The sequence below is a fragment of the Salvia splendens genome, chromosome 4 (genome assembly GCF_004379255.2).
Source record: "Salvia splendens isolate huo1 chromosome 4, SspV2, whole genome shotgun sequence".
Lineage (NCBI taxonomy): Eukaryota > Viridiplantae > Streptophyta > Magnoliopsida > Lamiales > Lamiaceae > Salvia > Salvia splendens.
In genome coordinates, this window is record NC_056035.1 from 8328427 (window position 1) to 8349368 (window position 20942).

The 20942-nt window shown below is 37.7% G+C and overlaps 5 protein-coding genes across 7 annotated transcripts; 3 read left to right on the top strand and 2 right to left on the bottom strand.

Annotated features, from left to right (window-relative positions):
- Window positions 1-2575, top strand: LOC121797641 (myosin-10-like). The gene is made up of 4 exons (XM_042196277.1): window positions 1-311; window positions 388-1289; window positions 1370-1995; window positions 2074-2575. Exons 2-4 carry the CDS (start codon window positions 392-394, stop codon window positions 2392-2394), a joined length of 1845 nt encoding a protein of 614 aa, XP_042052211.1. The 5' UTR covers window positions 1-311; window positions 388-391; the 3' UTR covers window positions 2395-2575.
- Window positions 2576-2893: 318 nt separating this feature from the next.
- On the top strand, window positions 2894-4007 carry LOC121800182 (uncharacterized protein At4g00950-like). 3 transcript variants are annotated; one of them, XM_042199771.1, is made up of 2 exons: window positions 2894-3640; window positions 3716-4007. In XM_042199771.1, exons 1-2 carry the CDS (start codon window positions 3092-3094, stop codon window positions 3794-3796), a joined length of 630 nt encoding a protein of 209 aa, XP_042055705.1. In that variant the 5' UTR covers window positions 2894-3091; the 3' UTR covers window positions 3797-4007. The 3 variants fall into 3 exon arrangements, with proteins under 3 accessions (XP_042055705.1, XP_042055706.1, XP_042055707.1); XM_042199772.1 differs by having other exon boundaries at window positions 3740-4007; XM_042199773.1 differs by having other exon boundaries at window positions 3767-4007.
- Window positions 4008-7227: 3220 nt separating this feature from the next.
- On the bottom strand, window positions 7228-8167 carry LOC121800597 (protein RKD2-like). Its single transcript, XM_042200136.1, has 3 exons — window positions 8088-8167; window positions 7502-8000; window positions 7228-7410 (listed from the first exon to the last, which is right to left on the bottom strand). Exons 1-3 carry the CDS (start codon window positions 8165-8167, stop codon window positions 7228-7230), a joined length of 762 nt encoding a protein of 253 aa, XP_042056070.1.
- A 1379-nt stretch (window positions 8168-9546) lies between these two features.
- LOC121798604 (50S ribosomal protein L9-like) lies at window positions 9547-12402 on the bottom strand. Its single transcript, XM_042197680.1, has 5 exons — window positions 12187-12402; window positions 11971-12105; window positions 11278-11385; window positions 10658-10735; window positions 9547-9896 (listed from the first exon to the last, which is right to left on the bottom strand). The coding sequence occupies exons 1-5, from the start codon at window positions 12298-12300 to the stop codon at window positions 9735-9737; spliced, it is 597 nt and encodes a 198-aa protein (XP_042053614.1). The 5' UTR covers window positions 12301-12402; the 3' UTR covers window positions 9547-9734.
- A 199-nt stretch (window positions 12403-12601) lies between these two features.
- Window positions 12602-15429, top strand: LOC121801419 (protein phosphatase 2C 57-like). Its single transcript, XM_042200902.1, has 11 exons — window positions 12602-13013; window positions 13501-13632; window positions 13729-13831; window positions 13942-14052; window positions 14156-14235; window positions 14327-14380; window positions 14561-14677; window positions 14760-14814; window positions 14899-14931; window positions 15009-15055; window positions 15139-15429. The coding sequence occupies exons 1-11, from the start codon at window positions 12694-12696 to the stop codon at window positions 15260-15262; spliced, it is 1176 nt and encodes a 391-aa protein (XP_042056836.1). The 5' UTR covers window positions 12602-12693; the 3' UTR covers window positions 15263-15429.
- Window positions 15430-20942: the final 5513 nt, after the last annotated feature.

Sequence of the window (20942 nt, forward strand, 5' to 3'; positions counted from 1 at the left end):
TTTCCACAACCCAAAAATTGGAAGGGAAGAAAATAGACAAACAGAAAGGTTATTTTCATCACTGAAATTGAGGGAACAAATTATATACTCCTGTGATCTGGCGTTTCACACGTGTAAAAAAGCTCACACGCTTTAGTTGTTGTCTGACAATTTTAATAAAAAACAGAACTGCAACTTTGCAACAACCAGCAGATGCCACCAGCTTTCTGTTGTGCTTGTTTTAGTATCTCTTAATCAAACACCAAATTTAAGGTTGTTGAAAAATCCTTTTAGTTCGTTTCACCGCTCCATGACTGTCTGCACTCATTCTCGTAAGTTCTAGTATTAACATATTGAATTAACAATTTAAAAAATAAAAAATTGATTCCATAGAATGATTTTGATCAGAGTGATGGAAGAAAAGGGAATGTTCATCGGCGTTTCGTGCGCGCTTTTCGCTCTACGCCTACTTTCGGATCCCGAACTCTGCGACGAGAGATGGTCGGAAATAAGGAACCGGATGCTCAAAGGCAGCGCCCTCGTCGGATTGCTTGTTTGGACAGTTCAAAGAAACGTCGTCACAGTCGAAAACGCGAAGCTTCTTTCGAAACTGGAGAGTGCGCAGATGGAGATAGCCGAGTTGAAGAAGAGGAGAAGCGAAGACGCGAAGGCCAATGAGAAAGTGGTGAGCATCTTCGCCGCCAGAGAGCAGAGCTGGTTTGATGAGAGGAGGAAGCTCAGCCACCAGATTTTCAACCTCATGAATGACTTGAAAGTTGTGGAGGCCAAGAGAGAGATGTCTGTCACCGAATTGGGCGACAAAATGAATGAAATTGAAGTAATTCTGCAGTTGAAGGATAAGATGATCGAAGACGCGGAGAGGAGGAGGTTGGAGAGCGAGGAGAAGCTCAAGGCTGCTCAGGATCTTGCTGAGGAGTTGAGAGAGAGTTTGAAGAGCCGTATTTCTGAGATTTCGAAGCATAAGGCTGCGATCGTCGAGATGGGGCAGAGTATTAGGCAGACCGAGGAGTTGGTGGAGGAGAAGGAGCAGCTGGTTTTGGTGAATCAGAGGCTGTCGGTGGAGATTGTGAGATTGCACAAGGATTTGGAGAGGAGGTCTAATTCGGATGCAGCGGAGAAGCAGATGCTGTTGAAGGAAGTGAGGTCGTCTAAGGTTAGGAGAAAGCAAGCTGAGGCTGAAGCAGCAAGATGGAAAGCTGTTGCAGAGTCTAAACATGATAGAATTTCATTGAGGAATATGTTTTTGAAGCATTTCAATCCCTATTTGACTCGAGCAATTCAAGAATCAAGTGAGATGACTCACTTTTCTTTTGATTTGTGTTTCTCAATTTTGTTGTGTTTAACATTTAGATGTTTGTTTCAACATTAGGAGCTGAGCAGAAGCATAGTGTTGAGATGTATGCTGTTTTGGAGCAACTGAGACAGAAGGATGAGAAGCTGGAGGCATACAACTGGCGGTTGATGAGCTCGGAGCTTGAATCAAGGCGGCTGAAGTCGCACATTCAAGTGCTTGATAGCGACATTGCACACCTCAGGCAGGATATCGCCAAGTTGGAAGAGCAGCTGATTACGCGTTCTGCGCCTCCAGATCCCCGTAGGCTGAGCTGCAATACTCCGGGGGATGATACAGTTTGGTCGAAAGTAAAGGTGGTTAAGCGAAAACCAGGACACGCGATGGTCAAGGCAGATGAAGCAGCAGCCTCAGAGAACGAGCTGCAGGATATCGTTTTGACACTCGAACAAGGCCAAACTTCAACCAAAACTAATTGTACATGGAAGATGGATGTTCATGCTCTTGGAGTCTCATACAAAGTGAAGAGACTTAGGCAGCAGCTCTTGGTGCTGGAGAGGCTGGCTGGGAAGGAAAAGGCTTCGGAAAATGGTGAAATCAACGCGCGAGTGAAGGGATTCTGCGCACTCATGTCGCTCCTCAACAAGCAAGTCGAACGATACCACTCGCTGCAAGGGAAAATTGATCAACTCTGCAAGAGGATGGTACGCTTCAACTTAAGCTTAATTAGCACTAATGTGTATGAATATATTTGTATAATTTGGTTGGATGACAAAATGCAGCAAGAGAAGAAGGTGAATAATGGAGAGGATGAAACCAAAAAGATGGAGCACTTTATAGAAGAAACATTCCAACTGCAGAGGTACATAGTTGCAACAGGGCAGAAACTAATGGAGCTACAATCCATGATTGCATCCAATCTTGTTGCTGAGGCAGAGGACATTGAGAAGCATGGGAGCTTCGACATCGAGAGATTTGGCGACAGTTTGAAGACGCTCTTCCGCGAAACTCAGAGAGGGATTGAGGTTCGGATATCTCGAATCATAGGTGATCTGGAAGGAACTCTGGCACGAGACGGTTTCACCACATGGCAGAAACTGTAAAAATATGGCTAGAATTGATCTGAGGCTTTCTTAGTTTTCTCAACTAATGTAGGGCTTTCTGTTCACAAAAATGTGCACAGATTGATGGAAGTTGCTAACTTACTACTGCATTGTATATGTATCAGTATCATTAACTAGTTGAGAAATTTGGGAATTCAAGAATAGCATATGCTAGTTCTCATTGCAGTTTTACAATCACTATAGTAGTAAAAAACTAAAAATGACATTTTCAACCATTATTACTTATGAACTACTTATGCAATTGAAACAAGCAATCTCTTAAATAAAAGTCCGACTCATGTTGCATAGTACATGATATATGTATGTATATGTAACAATATTTTCTTATAAATGTATATCCTATTTAGGTAACTGTATTTTTACCTAAAAGAAAGCAAGTTCACCAACAAGCCATTTATTAATGAGACGTTTCACATAAATCACAATAGAAGAAGTGCATCTTTTAGTCTTCTCTTGATTCGAAAACCATTATTAAGCACCTTGAAACTCATTTATTCAATATTGACCAACCTCTTACATTTAAAATTCCAACTTACCGTTACAAACCACTTGTTCACTCTCGTGAGCAGTTGAAGCGAGGAGCCTCTCATTCAAACACATTTATATCCCCAACCAATTTATATTTATACATATATGTCACTCTCCCCTGCGGAAAGAGACGGACTAGGCTGCTACCATGGGCGTCAAAGCAGAAGATCTCGACCAGCCTAAACTAACTCTATCTAAACTCCCACACTGCAAGCCCTCGCCGCAGCACATGCAGACGCCGCCGCTCCGCCCCCTCGTTTCGATCCCGTTCCACTGGGAGGAGGCGCCGGGAAGGCCTAGGGGCGGAGATGCAACGAAGAGCAAAGCGGCGAGGTGTCTGGAGCTGCCGCCGAGGCTGCTGCAGGAGGAGGGTAAAATGACCATGACGCCCTCGCCCACAACGGTGCTGGATGGGCCCTATGTGGGCCGGTCGCTGTCGCTGGCCTGCACGTTTTCGTTCAGGAAAGGGCCGGTTTTTGGCCGGGAGGATGGGAAGAGGAATATGGGGTCGGGGAGGTGGGGAAGCTTTAGGGAGGTGAGACGGTGTGGGGAGGGTAGTATGGACTTTTCGCAGTCGCTTGGGGATATATTTAGGAGTGAGGATGGTGGTGATGGTTGTGTGAAGATCACAAGAGTTAGGAGGAGGAAGAGTTTCTTTAGATTGTCTACATTTAACTCCAATTCCAAGTATTTGTGGGTAGGTTTTTTTTTTAATTTCTAAATTAAATCATTTTTAATCAGAAAATTAAAGTTGTTGATGATGAGCTACTAGTGTTTTGTGAATCTAAATTTGCAGGGTGATATTTATGCAAGTTTTAAGCAGGTGGTGCCGTGGAGGCGTAGTAGCCAATGAGAAGGAGATGATGAGGAAGAAAATTCAAGCAAGAAAATGTTGAATTTTCCTTTCTCCCACGGTTTTATACATACAACTTTTTTAATTCCATGTAATTAATGTCTTTTTTTTATCATCTGCTGCTACTGTTTTTTTAATACTAGTATGTTTTAAGAGGGAAACATGAAATCGTATTTTAGTAATGAGAAGCTGCTGTATCTTTTTATTAGTAGATCATATCAGTTTTTACCTTTAAATTGACGAAATTAAATAGAGTAAAGGGATCAACAAAATTGCATCTGCTCTTTTTCTTTTCTTGATATATAGTTGGAATGTAGTAGTAATTTATAAGAGACCCCTTTATATATCTTGTAGTATTATTATTCAAAACCTTTTCATCGCCTTTCCGAAAAAACACTATGTTTTCTTTTGAAAGAAATCCAAGTGTAATTAACAATTTGATACGAGTCTATTATTATTATTATTTAGTTTAGATATATTAGGGATTATCATATCTTTTCTTATATTTATTTCTTGGTCATTAAGTTAGGGTAGTAGTTCTAGTATTATAAATAGGATAGATTGTTATATTTTTAGTCATTCATCCAATTAATAAGAATATTGATTTTGCCCAACAACTCGTTCTAAACTTACAAACCCTAGCATTCGTGCTGCCCGACGGGAGATCCCCGCGCACAGCAGAAGCTTTGTCCGCCGACCCGAAGTCAGGGCGCCGGAGAGTTCCTTGATCGTTGGAGAGAAGCCATCGATCGCGGTTAAGGGGAAAGACCCTTAACAACTGGTGCTTTCATTGGTTTACTCATGTCCCGCTTCCATAGCAACGGGAAATCAATGTGGGGGGGTCACCGCCCCGACACTTTTCCAGACGGGCAGGTTGCACGTCGTGGTCGGATCGGCTGGTAAGGATGTAACTGCTGAACGACCTGAGGAGGGTCGTATTGACGACGGTGATAGTCGTATGACATGTTGACGGATTGAGGCGTGGCTGTGGTGGATGATGATCGGCTGACTTCGACGCGACACGCGGGAATCCTTCCCGTCGGGCGTTGCAGAAGTAGAGTTGTCCGGCGGCTAGAGCTCGGCGGACAGGCGGGACTCGACAACCAAAGCAGTTGCTGTGCGCGGAATGTTTCCGTCGGGCAGCTGTGTAGCTTCGGTTCGAGATGGTGGGAGGGTGAGATCACGATGAAAGCACCAGTTGTTAAGGACCTAAATCCCTAACGATCCGATAAAACGGACAATAACGAGATAAAGATAATCCGGCGCCCGTGAGGGTCGGCGGAGATAAAGATCTGGGCGGCTGTGCGCGGGTTCCAACCCGTCGGGCAACGGCTATAGATCAGATATACGTTCCGGCTGTGCGCGGAGGCCTTCCGTCGGGCAGCAGGTAGCGTAGGGAATTACGGATTCAAAGCATAACTCGAGGCATTTGGCCAAAATAATATATTCATTGATTCATTGTTGGATGCCTAAATATGATAACAAGCTCTCCTATTTATAATACTAGAATACTAGCTTAGGGAACAAGAAACAAATATAAGAAAGGATATACAAATCCCTAATATATCTAAACTAGTTAATACTTATTAGAAAAAAGACTCGTATCACAATTCCCTCAGAAAATAGTCAAAAGCGTAGGATATTTTTTAGAGTTCGATCGTAAGAGGACATACAAATCTGGTTTGATTAAAACTCAAATATACAGTGCAACAAATAAGGACACAAAATTTCTCTAAAAAAAAGGGACACAAAACTAGACCCAAGCTTGGAAAAATTTGAAAAATAACAAAAACTAAGGGCCCAAAAAAAATATCCTTAAGTTTAGTTTAGAGGCTAAAAATGAAATCGCATTTTAAAGTATGTGATGTATTTAAAAACACAAATTAATGTCATGCTAAAAAAAATGTCCTTAGACAATTATTTTTCTTGTAGTGATTTTTTGTACTCCGTGAGGTTAATTACAAGTGTTCAATAATATGTTAGGAATGAGACCCAAGTCATACTTACAAAGTGACTACGAAGAGTGTGCAAGCAGCAGTTGATCTCATGTAGAGTTATAGCTTAATTAGTCATCAAAGAGTAGTAAATATGAGCACATGAATGGTGTAACATCGGCGATCGACTTCACCGTCAATGGAAATGCATACCACATGGGTTACTATCTCGTTGATGGTATCTACCCAAGGTGGTCGACTTTCGTGAAGACGCTCAGCAACCCGCAAGACCCGAGACTGGTTCTTTTTGCGCAGCGTCAAGAGTCCGCTCGGAAAGACGTCGAAAGAGCTTTTGGGGTCCTTCAAGCCCGATTCAACATTGTGAAGGTCCCGTCTCGGCTGTGGTACGTGAAAAATATCGCCGACATCATGTACACGTGCATTATCTTGCACAACATGATTATAGCTGACGAAGGACCGATGGCGGCTAGCTTTTACGACGAGGATGAAGCCGGAAGCTCAACCGCGAGGTCTCCCCCACGCCGAGGTGTGCATACGACGGTGGGTGAGAGGATCGAAACAAGGAACACAATGCGCGATACCCGAACCCACATTGAGCTACAAGAAAACATAATCAAACACATTTGGGCGAAATTCGGCCACGAGTAGTGGGTTTTTTTTAATTTTATGAATTTAATTATGTAATTTTTAATTTTTAGGATTTTAATTATCTACTTTTTATTTTTTAGGATTTTAATTATGTAATTTTTAATTTTTTTGTAATTTGTAATAGTATTCCGAATATTTTTAATGCATATTAATTTTGTGGAAATGTTTTTATTTAAATTGAATAATAGAATGGTGAGACCATTGAGTTTGTCCTTGCAAAAGAGCACGGATGTGGGTGTTGTGCTCTTGCCTAAGAGCATGGAGTAAAAATGGATCAGGGCCTATATCCATGCTCGTTGGCAAGAACACTGATGGGGATACTCTTAATATTGCTACCTACTTTTACTTCGACGTAGAAAGTAAGGCGCAATATGACAAAATTTACGAAGGGGGCAAAAAAAATGTATACTCATGTAGTTATGACTGATGTGATTGTACTCCATTTCTCATTCATTTTTAACTGGTTTACAGCCTAAAATATTTGTTTCTGCGATTATTAAATTTAAATATTTCTAGCATATTGATTAATTTGTGTATGTTGCTTAATGGGTAACACATATGAATCATTTATTGACTCTAAATTAAATAAATAGCGTAGTACTACTTCAGCAAAACAACTCAACTCTTGAAAAAAAGGCCCATTATCTTTGTCTCAGATATCCAATAGACTGGACCTTGGCCCAATACAGATATTCAGACAAGGAAATCGAAACCGTTTGTTTAGTTACACACTACACTAACTGGACATATGTAACTAAATAAAATGTTTGATTTTGTTCCACATGTCTTCATTAAAACTCAAAATCAAGAAAATAAGATATACTAGGACTAGAAATGATGTAATTTTGTTCCCTCTAACAAATTTTTGAAGGACTTTCTCTTCTTGTAATTGGCTTTGAAGCAAGCTTGTCTCAACTTCTTAGTCCTCTCAGTGAGCTCCATTTCCGGTATCATTTCCACCATTTTCTTATGCTCCTCCAACATCTCAATCTCATTCGTCAAACCTAGTTCCTAAAACATATACACCAACGTTTATTAAAAATTAAAACAAGCATATTTTTAATAGTTAATTATTTCACATAAAATAGTAGTATATCCATACCTTAACATTATGAATGAGAGATTTCAAGCTCTTGATCTTCCTATGGGGCCACCGCGTGATATGAAGCTCCCTGCAGCGTTTCTTGAGCACGGTGAGGCCCACGTTGAGCTCTTTCGCAGCCCTAGTTATTGGATAATCAAAGTATTTTTGAATCTCTTCCAACTGCAGGGCCGAGGATTTGTGCCTCACGCTTCTCCTCACGACTTCGTTGGAATGTTGTAATTGATTTTCAGCAACCATTATTTGCATGCTCGAATCAAGAGTGTGAAAGCCTTGCCCGGTACTTGCTGGATTAGGGTTAGGGTTAGGGTTGGCCATAATGTTGTTGTGAAGCGGTAATGGATGATCGTCGAAAACCCACAAATCACCGGAAAAATCATCGAAATCAGTGAGCTCTAGATTTGAAGATTGATGACCTAATGGAAATGGTTCATATTCAAGAAAATTATGAAGCCCTAAGTTGAACCCCTCAACACTTGCAAATTGTTGCTCCCATGACCTAAAAAAAAGTAGATAAATTAGTCCACCAAGAAAGAGAGAAATATATTAAAACATGAAACTAACAAGAAGTTGAGAGATAACATACACTAGGGGTGTAATTGGTTCTTCATGGAAAAAGAATCCAAGTTCGTTGTGATTCTCAAACTTAATTCCTGTGGAAGCCATTTTATTACATGCAAGGCTGAAATTGGGGTGAACTGTTCTTTTTTCTTTTCTTCACAATAAAATAATCTAAGGAAAGTGGGATGAGATTGTGGTTATATAAGGGAAAATTAAGGATTAATTAATGAGGAAAAGAAATGGGGTGAAGTTCGTGCACACGTTTATGGGAGTTACGAAAAAGTAATAAGTATGATTTGTTATGGAGTACACTTAATAGTATATAAGTGGTGCATTAATTAGAGAGAAATTACCAATCACAGATGATGGGGGCTGAATCGTGTATGAGCCCTAATTAATGATGTTTTTATTACGATAATCATGTTATTTACTTCCACACAAAAAATCATACTGCGCGTGCGCATACTGAAATTCATGCCATTTTACACCGACTGACTTATATATATATATATGTGTGTGTGAATTTAAATTAATTCGTAGTTTGATTTTTTGTATATTGTATTTCTAATACTATTAGTATCATAGTAATGATAATAATAATTATTATTAATATAGTCTATAAATACTTTATGCTGTTTTAAAAAAAATTATTTTAATTTTTCTTAAACCAATCGTAATCGGTAATTAAACGAGAGAAATCATTTTCTTTAGTATATAGTGCTAATTTCACGTTATGGTTAAAAGGAACAGAAAACAAGGTCAACACGGAGAATCTAGGTTTCATATACATTTGAATTAGGATAGACTGGATAGTATGATGATTTATTGTGTTGGAGTATAATTAACTTACACTTTGTAATTAATTTTTTCAAACTATTGCTACCACCAAGAAAACCATATAATATCCAAACAATTGTGGGTTCTAATTTTGTATTTGAACTTAAAAATACCTCACTTAGTTTGCATACACATGACCAACATGCAGCAATCAAGGCTTTGTATGCGCATTATATGAGAGACTAACTCTGTTTCAAAATCATACTTGTACTAGATACTTATATCAAGAATACGAGTTTATGTACGGGTGCATATAGGGTAGATTTATTTTTTAGGGTGCATTGGAAGTTGAATAGTAACAACTTTGATTTTTTATCCTTTTATAATTTTTATATATTATTTAAAAATATTTTAATCGGAGTTTTCATCTTAACTAATATTTGTACCACCATATTTAACTTATAGGTTTTATTTTTATTTTTAAGAGATGATACTAGTAAATTTTCATCATTTAATTTTATTCAACAGTTTGATGTGTAAGTTTAAGTTTTTATTATGTAATTTATGTACTAGTAAGAATAAACATTTACAAAAGTAAAAAAAAAATAGAAAAAAAACATGTCTAAGGATGGCCTCCATTGTGGGTATAAAATATTTAAAAAAAAGTTTATATGACATAGATGAATATTAAAAATCAGTTATGTGCATAGGTAAATGGGAAAATCGTATTTTTATGGAAAAAGATCTTGCAAAAGTGTTTACGGTTCACATCAACGAGACATAACATGTCTGTGCCCAAAAATGCAAGAAAAAAAAAATGGCAATAAATGACTAATCTGCTTACACATCTGACAACTTGAAGCATTCAACTGCAGATAGCATCTGGTCCTCCTTTTTATCTTTTCCTGATTTTGATATTGAGAATCCAATCTTCTCCTGCTGGTTTAGGAATGGATTTCGGCAGCCGGAGTGGCACCTTATGCTCCCCTACAGTCGACAATGGAGTCGGTAGGTGCAGATTTTCAGGTTCAATATGCACCTGAAGCTGCCTCGCTATCTGATTGTTTCCAGAAAATAAATAAATTAGTTGGATCAGTCGTTATTCAATTATTGATCAAAGCATAATCAAAACCAACAATCTAATTTATAACAAGAAAGCACCTTAATCAACCAAAGTTGGGTCATTTCATTGATTTAATTCAAGGATTATAAGCAGCATTTTCACGCCAACATACAAATAGGGTCAATGAGAAATAAGCCAAGTTCTTAACAAGCACTCAGATAAATAAATAGACAGCTCATAAAGCAGAAACAACAAGAAACTGCATTCTGATGGCAAATGAACATGCGCATTTTAATAGCTACGTGGTGAAAATTTTCATTTTTTGTCCACCACCAGGAAGATTTCAATCAACTTTTTAGCTTACATGTTTAAGATGATTCTATTTACATTTTCTAAGTCAAGGACTCAAGTATACATTCATTATTGGGTAACAAAATACAGTTGTCATATTAAGTGAACAGAGCAAATGGCAGCTCAAATATGAAAGACGTTTTTTTGGCAGCATTTCACATTGTCATTTCTTGATTGAATGCACAACAGACCAGTTCCTGAACACTTGTTATATCCCCTTATAATGGCACTAAAACCCTTTTACTAAATTGAATTTATGCACTTTTACATTACATCATAGTATCATATACAGTATAAATCAATAAGATAATTACCAAGACATGCCCTACAAACAATAATTTGAATTCATATGCCATAGCTTAGGCTAATCTCAAAATCTCAATAGCAAAATAGTAAACTCATACCTCAGCCAAGACTTCTTCTTTGGTTACTGGTTCACGCAATTCATCTCCTTTTCCCTCTATGATGAACTTCCGTATGTTCTGACAGAAAAGGGAGGCATAAATGACTTTACATCTAAGAGAAAATATTGATGCAGTATTTCATGATAAATTTAGATAACAACATTTTGAACTATACACTTCCTAGTTGCTTCTAAGCCTATACTAGGTATAGGGTACGGAAAACACAAGGAGAGAATTCTTGAAAGAAAGAAAGATGAATTAAATCACACTACATGACATAAAACTAATGGATTATTATAGGTTTATAGTTGTTAAGAGTTAGTTAATTACTCTGTAATAAAGTCAACAATGAGACAACCATGAACCCATGATTCAATCGCTCAACAGAATTTCACTATTTAGTAGTGCAGCATCAAGAGATAAATGTTGTAGTAAAAAGCTTCTGAATGATTAATAAAGAACCAATAGGGCAGAAAAGAACTGATATGATAATATTGAACTAATTTACCGTAGTACTTCAATAATAAAATTAAAAAAAAAGAGGTGAGATAACTATTTTCTGGAAAACTTCTCCAGAATTACATGTAGAAAGAGTAAAGCTTAAAATTTGAACTACTAACCACTCTGGTTTTAGCAAGGCGGTTTGCTGCAGCCACGTACTCTTTAGTCTTTGTTTCATCACTCTTTACAACTACTTTAACCGCTTCAACCTCCTTAGGCTGGTAGATCTGATAGAAGTAATACAGCTCTAAAGGATTACAAACATCATCCTAACATTTTATCAGGTAGTACCAAACTACCAATAGCGCAAAACACATTGAAAAAGCAAAACTAAGTGACAACAATGATCACCCGAGGAGAGTATTGTCCACTTCCCTTTGGTAGAAGAACTTCTCTTAACAATGGACCAGCTCACATGAACACAAATCAAAGGAGGCGGCAGAATAAATCTACACAGCATAGCAAGGTACTCCTACTATAAGCAGTCTTATAGAATAAGGCCATATACCTTTGGATGTAATCTCATCCCAAGCTTGTTTAGATGATATTGATCTCATAACTATATTCCACATTAATGGCAATTAGCACCGCTTCCTAAACCACCTAAAGGAGCACCTCTTACCTTCCAGTGACTAGTAATTCAGCAATTTTATAAATTCAAACTTCTTTTTGTTCAGCATAAACGAACGAAGTAACAAGTCTTTGTAAAGATCAGCAATCAAACATAGAGTTCAGATTGCTAATGAAAATAATCATGAATGTAATTACAAACAACAGCCCGAGACGTAAGTTAAACCAAAGGAAGGAAATACCTTGCGCTGCTCATGAATGAGATGCGCAAACTTGTCGATATTCGGTACAGCGAGCAATTTCGGCATCAAATGATTCCGGAAAAACCCCGGCGCAACCTTGACAGTTTCACCAGCTTTTCCGAGCTTATCAATCGTCTGGATCACCAAAATTAAAAGCATTTAAGGCGTTGTATTGAGGGGGGAAATGAGAAAATAGGGCAAAATTGAGGTGCTAACAGTTGTCAGGATAACTTCCAGCTTCCGATAACGTACGCCTTGAGCGGCGAACAGCAGCGGGTGGTGCATCGTGCTCTTCCGCATCGCATTTCTTCCGTATAGAAGATAAGCCATACTCAACGCCGTATAAGGAAGGGGTTTTTGTAGATGAACGGGGATATCAGGCTCCGAAATGCCGGCGGCGAGGGTAGGGGCTTTAAGCTTTCATAAGGGGTAATTTAGTAAATATGTCTATATCTGGTTTTGTTACTGATGAAGACAATCTCAATTTTTATATTTATTTTTTGAAATGTATAACTAGAATAAAATGGTCCAAGGCCCAAAGAGCTCAACCCGGCCCACTGGCATCCATGGTTGATGGACTTAAACAAGAAAATCCAAGCCGTTAATTCAGTTATCATCTCTCTTTAAACCTCAACCAGGCAAAATATACTCTCACAGCAAGAATTTCGCCATTAGTGAGATATGATTGTTGCACCCTCTTGATTTTTTCACCATTAATGAGATATGGCCTTATGCAGTCCACAGCTACAGAAGTTTCTACTGAACAAAATATGCGGCAACTATGGCTTCGACCAGACTTCCAAGAAAAGCAACATCTTAGTAAAGGGCGGAGAGGGAAGAAGACTCTGCTCCGCCATCGCAATAGACGCGCCTTCTTCCATTGCAAGCGTGCCGGGGATCAGATGGGGATCGGCTCAGCTCAAGGGAGCCCGCGAAGAGATGGAGGATGATGCCGTCATTGTTCAGTCTGATGAGCTTGATGGATTCTCCTATGCTGCAGTTTTTGATGGCCATGCTGGATTCTCTTCTGTTCAATTCCTCAAGTATGTTCAAATTATGCTGATTTTTTGCTAATTAGGAGTATTATTATGTTGTTTGTTTTCGCTTTGTCTCTTAGTTTATAGGTAATAGAGAGCAATGAATCAATGTGATCTCATGATTGATTTACATATGTATTAATCATATTCCACCTAACTGGAGTTCTGCAGTAATTGCTTTCATTTTTACATCTGAGAGTCAGTAGTTTTCTTGCTGTGTTAGTATCGTTGGAATTGATTAAGAGGGTATTTATTTACTATTGCAGATTAGGCTAGATAGATGGATGAGTTTGAAACTAGGGATATCTTAAAGCCCTTAATTATCTCTGTAATTCAAGGTTACTTACTTGGTTCATATTTGATTGGAAGTATTAGGATCGCAGAAGTTCTTGCGATGAATATAAAAATACTCGCGTGTATGTTATAAATCATGAATAGTAAATTCCCCTATTAGTATAGAGTAGGAGCCATCAAATGGTGCTCTGTGGTGCAGGGAAGAATTGTACAAAGAATGTTATGCTGCATTACAAGGAAAAAAGAAACTGTTAAGTGGGAAGGATTTCAAAGCGATCAAGAAGGCACTAGAAGACGCTTTTGAAAGTGCAGATGCCAAACTCTTGAAATGGTAAAGAAACTAGACGATATAGAAAATCTATATCTGCAGCCGAAAATATGGATTATGCATGGTATGTGATTGTATTGAAGGTTTTATTTTGTAAAGGCTTGAAAAGAGGGGAGACGAAGACGAGTCTGGTGCTACAGCGACTGTTGTATTTCTTCGCGATGATGTGCTGTTTGTTTCTCATGTTGGTGACTCATGCTTGGTACGATCATGGAGAAACCAGATCCCTTTTTTCGTTCATTTCTTGTTTTATTCCAGTAGAGGTACTTAAAATGTGTTTTAAATTCTTCTGATTTATTTAACCAAATGCAGGCTCTATCACGATCGGGAAAAGCAGAAGTCTTGACCGATTCTCATAGGCCCTACGGGACCAAGCCAGTCCCACTGCAAGAAATCAGGCGAATCAGAGAGGCCGGTGGTTGGGTGTGTGTTTCTGCTCATTTTCTCTATGCAGCAAACATATGTTGAAAAGGTAAAGCTCTATAAGCCACAATCTAATAGATGCAACCTTTCCTTGTTTATGCAGATTGTCAATGGAAGGATTTGTGGAGACATCTCTGTATCCCGTGCCTTTGGTGACATACGGTTCAAGACCAAGAAATACGAGTTAGTCCCTTTGCCTTTCCCAAAATTTCTGAAGCCCTCACAATATTTTCATTAGCTAACCTTTTCGTTTATCTATTCTTTTTTATGGAAGGATGCTGAGGAAGGGAGTCGAGGAAGGGCGATGGACTGAAAAATTTGCTTCACGGTAAGCGGAGAGGTCTATTGTTCTTTGCATTAATATGGATAGTTTGAAATAATTAACTGCAAATTTGCTAGTACGTTGTCTGTTCAAATCCCTTGAAACCAGTATACTCTAGAATTTGCTGCAGTTCCAAATAATTGTTGTTTCATTTTCTTTGATGTAAGTCTTTGTTATTTTTGTCAGCATACAATTTACTGGGGACTTAGTTACCGCTTCTCCTGATGTTTTCGAGACATCTCTTGGACCGGATGCTGAGTTTGTAGTATTGGCGTCTGACGGCTTGTGGGATTACATGAGCAGGTGAGAAACAAAGGCCATGCCACCTCTATCTATTTCTATTCATCACTATGAGTTTATTTAGTTTTCTTCTCATTATTTGCAGCTCGGATGTAATAAATTTCATTAGAAATCAGCTTTACAAACATGGAGATGTTCAGGTTAGTTGTGAACCATAGCTGAGTAACTAATGAGTTATAGGTTCATGAACTAGTTGAAATGATTTTATCTCCTTTTTTTGGTAGATGGCTTCTGAGGCTCTTGCACAAGTGGCTCTGGTAACTAATAAACCGTGTTAAATTGCATTTGTGAGCTAACACGTTATTGACCCGTGTACAACGAATTTGTATTGCAGGACGGAGGCTCACAAGATAACATCAGCATTATTATTGCTGATCTGAGGTACATATGCACAACCTTGTTCATATTTTTGGTGAATCGTTCAAGTAGGCTGTATATCTCATCTCGTGTGTTGGTGCGAACAGGCAAACAGACTGGCAGAAGCTAAATCTTGGGGTGCAGAAACCGAACATTGCATTGGAATTGGTTCAGGCTGTAGCTACTATCAGTTTCGTTTCACTTGGTATATGGATCTCAACTCAACTTTGATCTCGTGATCAACACGAGATACAACGACCACGTGTACATAGATGCTATGACAAGTGAAATATTACAACTGCTAGTTTACCTCACCATGGTGCTATGTAGAAATCAGGCCTCATTTATCTGAGCAGCAGTCAAGAAAATTATAGTACTAACATTGTTTAGCACCACAATCATCAGCATCTCTTCCAATCTTGTGTCACCAAGAATTTGGAGGTGGATTTGTTTTACAGGATTCATTAACTTGGTAAATCCAGTCACCATCAAGGCAAAACTCATCCTTGCTGTAAGAAAAGCATTCAAGTGGGATGTGACTGATGATCATTAATAGCTAAGAATAAAACTGAATCAAAGAGATTAGTGGAGTTAGCATTACACATAATTGTGCATATGATTGTTACACACCATCCATGCATTATATGATCCTATCTCATAATTATTTCCTCTTGATGCAGATTAAGCAACACATAATTACATGAACATCCTTGTTATAGATAGCCTAGAACAAGAACAACATCCAAGATTAAAGTAAAACGAAAAACTCATACCACTCTGATATTATATTGGTATGGATAAAGGTAGATAAAGCTTTATTGTAGAAAACTCATACTAATTAGCACTACAAAATTAAGGATTTCTAGCGCCACCGCCTCCTTTCTTCCCTTTTGGCTCGTGCTTCGGATTAGGGCCTGCATTGTCGTAATCAAGCACCACGTCGAATTCAAGGAGCTTTCTTGAATGTGCATGGACTCCTGCCTGCATAATTTGCAGATCATCTCATCATAAATATAAGCCATAAACAATATTCTTACTACACAAAGCTATTCTAATCTAAAAGAAGCAAATATATTACATTGTGAGGAGAGAGGAAGGTGTCGGTGGTGCCAATTGCAGTTGCAGAGCACTCAATAGTGCCTACAGAAACAAACCCAAACATGAGAAAGGTATTTTTCTGTATCAACAAATTTAGATTTCATACTAACTAGTCACCTGCATTTAACAACATAATCACCAAAACAAGACACAAAACAGAGCTCTTCATCATAGGATTAATGGTTGTCTCAAACTTAGGAATTTCAAGGTTGGGGAGCTGGTTTTATAAGCAAAAAAGTGGTGGTGATAGTGCACCCCAGCCCACAACAGGATGCATCACCCAAAATATAAGTCAACTCTATAAATATGCATGTTTACATCAGTTTTACAATAAACAGTACATAACTAATGCACATTCTCTATCAAAACTCTGTTCACACCAACCACTTGCATTTTTCACTTTTCAGTTTCCATTTACTACTTTTTGCTGCTTATCTTTTTTCTATGCTTTTTGTGGCAAATAGATCGTGTCAAATATCTTCAACTGTTGATATAACATGTTAGATATGTTAAATTAAACAACGGTTATGATAAGGCTATGATATTTTAGATTATGGATTGTAGAGATAATCCAATTCCCTATTCGGAGCTGACCACTTGGGCTAATATATAGTAGTAGTATAAAAGTCTTCATTCGACCTAAAAGTTGAGTATGGATGTCGTGTCATTCAAGCTCGAACCAAATTGAGTGCAGTCGAATATATTTAGGGCGTGCTCGACGTTGAACATGCCATGCATACATGACATTTTTGGTTTTTTCACTTTGTTTTTTTAATTCGAAAAATCGGATTTGAATAAATTGAAAATAAATTCAGTGAGTAGTGAATCTATTGGGCTCCATTCCATCCTACAACCCTCATGTTTGATTATGAAAATCTAATTCCTCCAACTCTTTAAACGAATCCAGCCAACCGAGTTGAAGTCGTCCAATGAGCCAAAAAGCGACGAAACGCAAGAGAAAGGGGAAGATGACAACCACATCTCCTCGTATGAGAGAATGGTGGCGCAAATGTGATAAATCATTGAGAATGGATTAATGTCATTGTACTACAATGCCTTGTTAAGAGACTTGTGAAGAAAAAACAAATCGCGACTCTTTAATTATGTAATCTTCTTTTTATAATGAAAATTTTAGTATTTTTAATTTATTCATAATCAATTTAATTGAGAGTTATAGATAAAGAGTTGCAAACTACAAATAGTGTAGTGCTCTTGTGGGTAGCGTTTAAAGTATGTAAAATGACGAATGATTGTTGATGATAACTAGCAGCGCCGTCCCGACAAAATCAGAGGCCCTGTGCAAAAATCTAAAATGAGGCCTACCACTATAGAAAAAAAGACAATGCATTTTAAAGCTATATGATAATTAAAGAAATATATCATTTCGAACCTCGATTGCATAGTCTTTACTTGAACAACATCATTCTTTTGGTGTTCTTTGAAATGAAATCTTCGACGATGTTCTCATATGCAATCTTCTCCCGATTGCTATACAAGAGAAATAGCTTTGTTGGGCTGAAAAAATAGGAATACATGTATATGGGCTGAAATATTTCAGAGGCCCCTGAAAATTGGGGGCCCTGTGCGGTCGCACAGGCCGCACAAGCCAAGGGACGAGCCTGATAACTAGTATTATTTAAGTATTTACTAGTAAAATGACGAATGATTGTTGATGATAACTAGTATTATTTAATTGTACTACTAATACTATTATTTTCAAAGATTCTAAGTTGATTTTAATTTCATATATTTATATATTCATTACTAATAATGTACTAGCATGAAATAAGTTGTAGCGGATATTCTTATTGGATCTTTCTTTTGTATCCAAAACCCGTATGTTTTTTTAGTTTATTTTGCTTGTGTAAGAAAATATGTAATGATGATTTCGTGCATGCTAAATCACAGAAGGCCATTTAAAATGGGTGATTTCTCAAGTGTTAGTAGAAATTGACTTGTTAAGTGACACAACTCCACCATAATTCCATGGTGCCTCTCATCCTCATATTTCGGCTTTCCTCACAAAAATGAGGGAGACGGAAATGGACAATGACCTACCAATTAAATCAATGTGATTGGAATTCCTTTCCTCGTTATGTTCAGGATTAAGAGGCTCAATCTTTGAGAGCAATAAGTGGTACCACTACCAAAAGGCAGACAAGTCCTCTAAAGTTAAGCCATATATAATATATTTACATGCTTTTAATTTCTTTTTATTAATAATTTTTATTTGATTAATATAATCACTGCAATGATAAGGATTAATGTTTAATAGTATTTGAATTTTGATGCAGTAATTATGATACTATAACCTCCGTTTCCACAATGTTTTAATAAAGTTGTCGGGTATTAGGAAAAAAAGCTGTCTATTACTCGTACAAATGCGATTATTACTAAATGGGCCTGTCGCCATTATTTGTGTCGATCTTTAATGCAAACTATTGTAGTTGTGTCCAAGATATATATCAAATGGTCACCAGAAGATAAGCATTCATTAAAAAAGTCTTTGCTGGACAGAGATTGCTGAATAAGAAACACTGAAATATCTCAGAATATGCCTCTGAAATCCCATTCCTTAGAAGATTTGTATACTCTATCGTTTCATTGAGGTGTGAAGAGACAATTCTGCAGCACTCTGGAGCATTGGCATAGCATACATCAAATACTAGTCAAAATTATCTCCAAAGCTCTAGTGCTAGTGCTATGTCTCCAAAGCAAAGCAAGAAAATATTGGAGGTTTCACAGACCTATTCAACTGGTTTCTTGACAAATCTTTTAGAAGCAGAGTCATTATCCGATGCCCATCACAGAAAGGCGGCAGAGTCTTATCCTCCAACGCCCTGCAGATATCCCCCACAACGCCAACAGTGACGGGTACTCCTCAAAATTCTCAAGTCCCATCTGGCATGTACTTTGCAAAGATAAGCAAGACCAACTATGGCAAGCATTTCTTCCTCATGGACAGTGGCACTTGTACATGCAAAAAAACGTAGGAAAAGATTCATAATCTGATGAATGCACACTTAGCCCCTAATTTCTGGATTATGACTTACTTGTAAGCAGCAGGCCATGCAACTCGTTCTGCTTCTCTCTTGCGTCAGATGAAAGTTTTTGTGCTTCAAGAGTGTTGTTAAATCCAGTCATGATGACTTGAAAAAGTTGCACTTGTTTCATCTGTGGAGCACCGAGTCTTAAAGGTGATGTAGTGTACAAATCCTCATATCGTTGGGTTAGAAAAAAGAGAGCACCACAAGCTTTCTCAGCCTCATTTGGACTGGAGCATCATTAATTCTTTGCAGGCGTAATAATGAGTGTCTCCACAGTTGAACCATGAAATATTCGAGCCAGGGTCCAAGCAGTTGTATCCTTCACATCTCTATTCAAAACAGTGAGCATGAAGTTAAGAGCAACATTCACAATACGGCTTATTAATGGACCTTCAAATATTGAACCAAATGCGTAGTAGGTATAACATCTCTTTAACCCTTGCCTATTTTAACGAATTTTCATTTTGTTATTTCGTCACATTCCTCAAAACGAAGCTTTTTACATAAAAATATTGGAGGCAAAAAAAAGTAAGTAAAAGTTACTATTTGAAAAGCCCAGTTAAGACTTAAGAATGCAACAAATAGATTTTATTTTTAAAAATACAATTTCAAAAATGTTACTATAATTATGCTTCCTCAATTGATTCAGTCCTAGGCATGCTCATGTCTCCAACATTCTAGATTTTCAAAAGTTGTATATCTAGATCAAGTATAAAAAAAAGATGTACCATATCTTATATAACTTTCTCAGAAAGTACTTCCTTCGTCCCATATTATATGTCACACTTTCCTCATTGTTGCTGCCACCGTTTGTCTCCTCGTCCCCATGCACCGTCATCTCCTCCTCCCCTCCTTATGCCGCTGCTGTCTCCTCCATCTCTATTGAAATGATAGTTAAAAATCAAAATATAATGGATTCAAACATAATAAATGTAGTTTAAATCAAGATTAGTCAGTTTTGCTTGGGATAAAAGTATAGTAAAAGAAAAATTTATGCATTAGAAAGAATGCAACAAATAGATTTTTATTTTTAAAAAATACAATTTCAAAAATGTTACTATAATTATGCTTCCTCAATTGATTCAGTCCTAGGCATGCTCATGTCTCCAACATTCTAGATTTTCAAAAGTTGTATATCTAGATCAAGTATAAAAAAAGATGTACCATATCTTATATAACTTTCTCAGAAAGTACTTCCTTCGTCCCATATTATATGTCACACTTTCCTCATTGTTGCTGCCACCGTTTGTCTCCTCGTCCCCATGCACCGTCATCTCCTCCTCCCCTCCTTACTGCCGCTGCTGTCTCCTCCCCATCTTGCGCCTATATGAAATGATAGTATCTAAAATATCAAAATATAATGAGATTACAACACATAATAGAATGTAGTTTAAATCAGGAGATTAGTCAGGATTTTGCTTGGGATAAAAGTATAGTATAAAGAAAAATTTTATGCATTGGAGAATGGGCATTTTATGTATTTGATATACTCCCTTCGTCCCAAGATAAACGAGATAAACGAGATGCTTCTTTTTCACACTCGTTTTGGGAAATCATATAAAATAGTTAAGGTGGAGAAAAATTAAAGTAAGAGAAAGAATAATGTAGAGAAGAGTCTTCTCTACATTATTCTTTCTCTTACTTCACTCTCTCTCCATTCTAACTATTTTATTTCATTTTTCCAAACGAGTGTGAAAATGAAACGTCCCGCTTATCTTGGAACGGAAGGAGTATATAATTAGAACTGTATATATAGAAATATAATG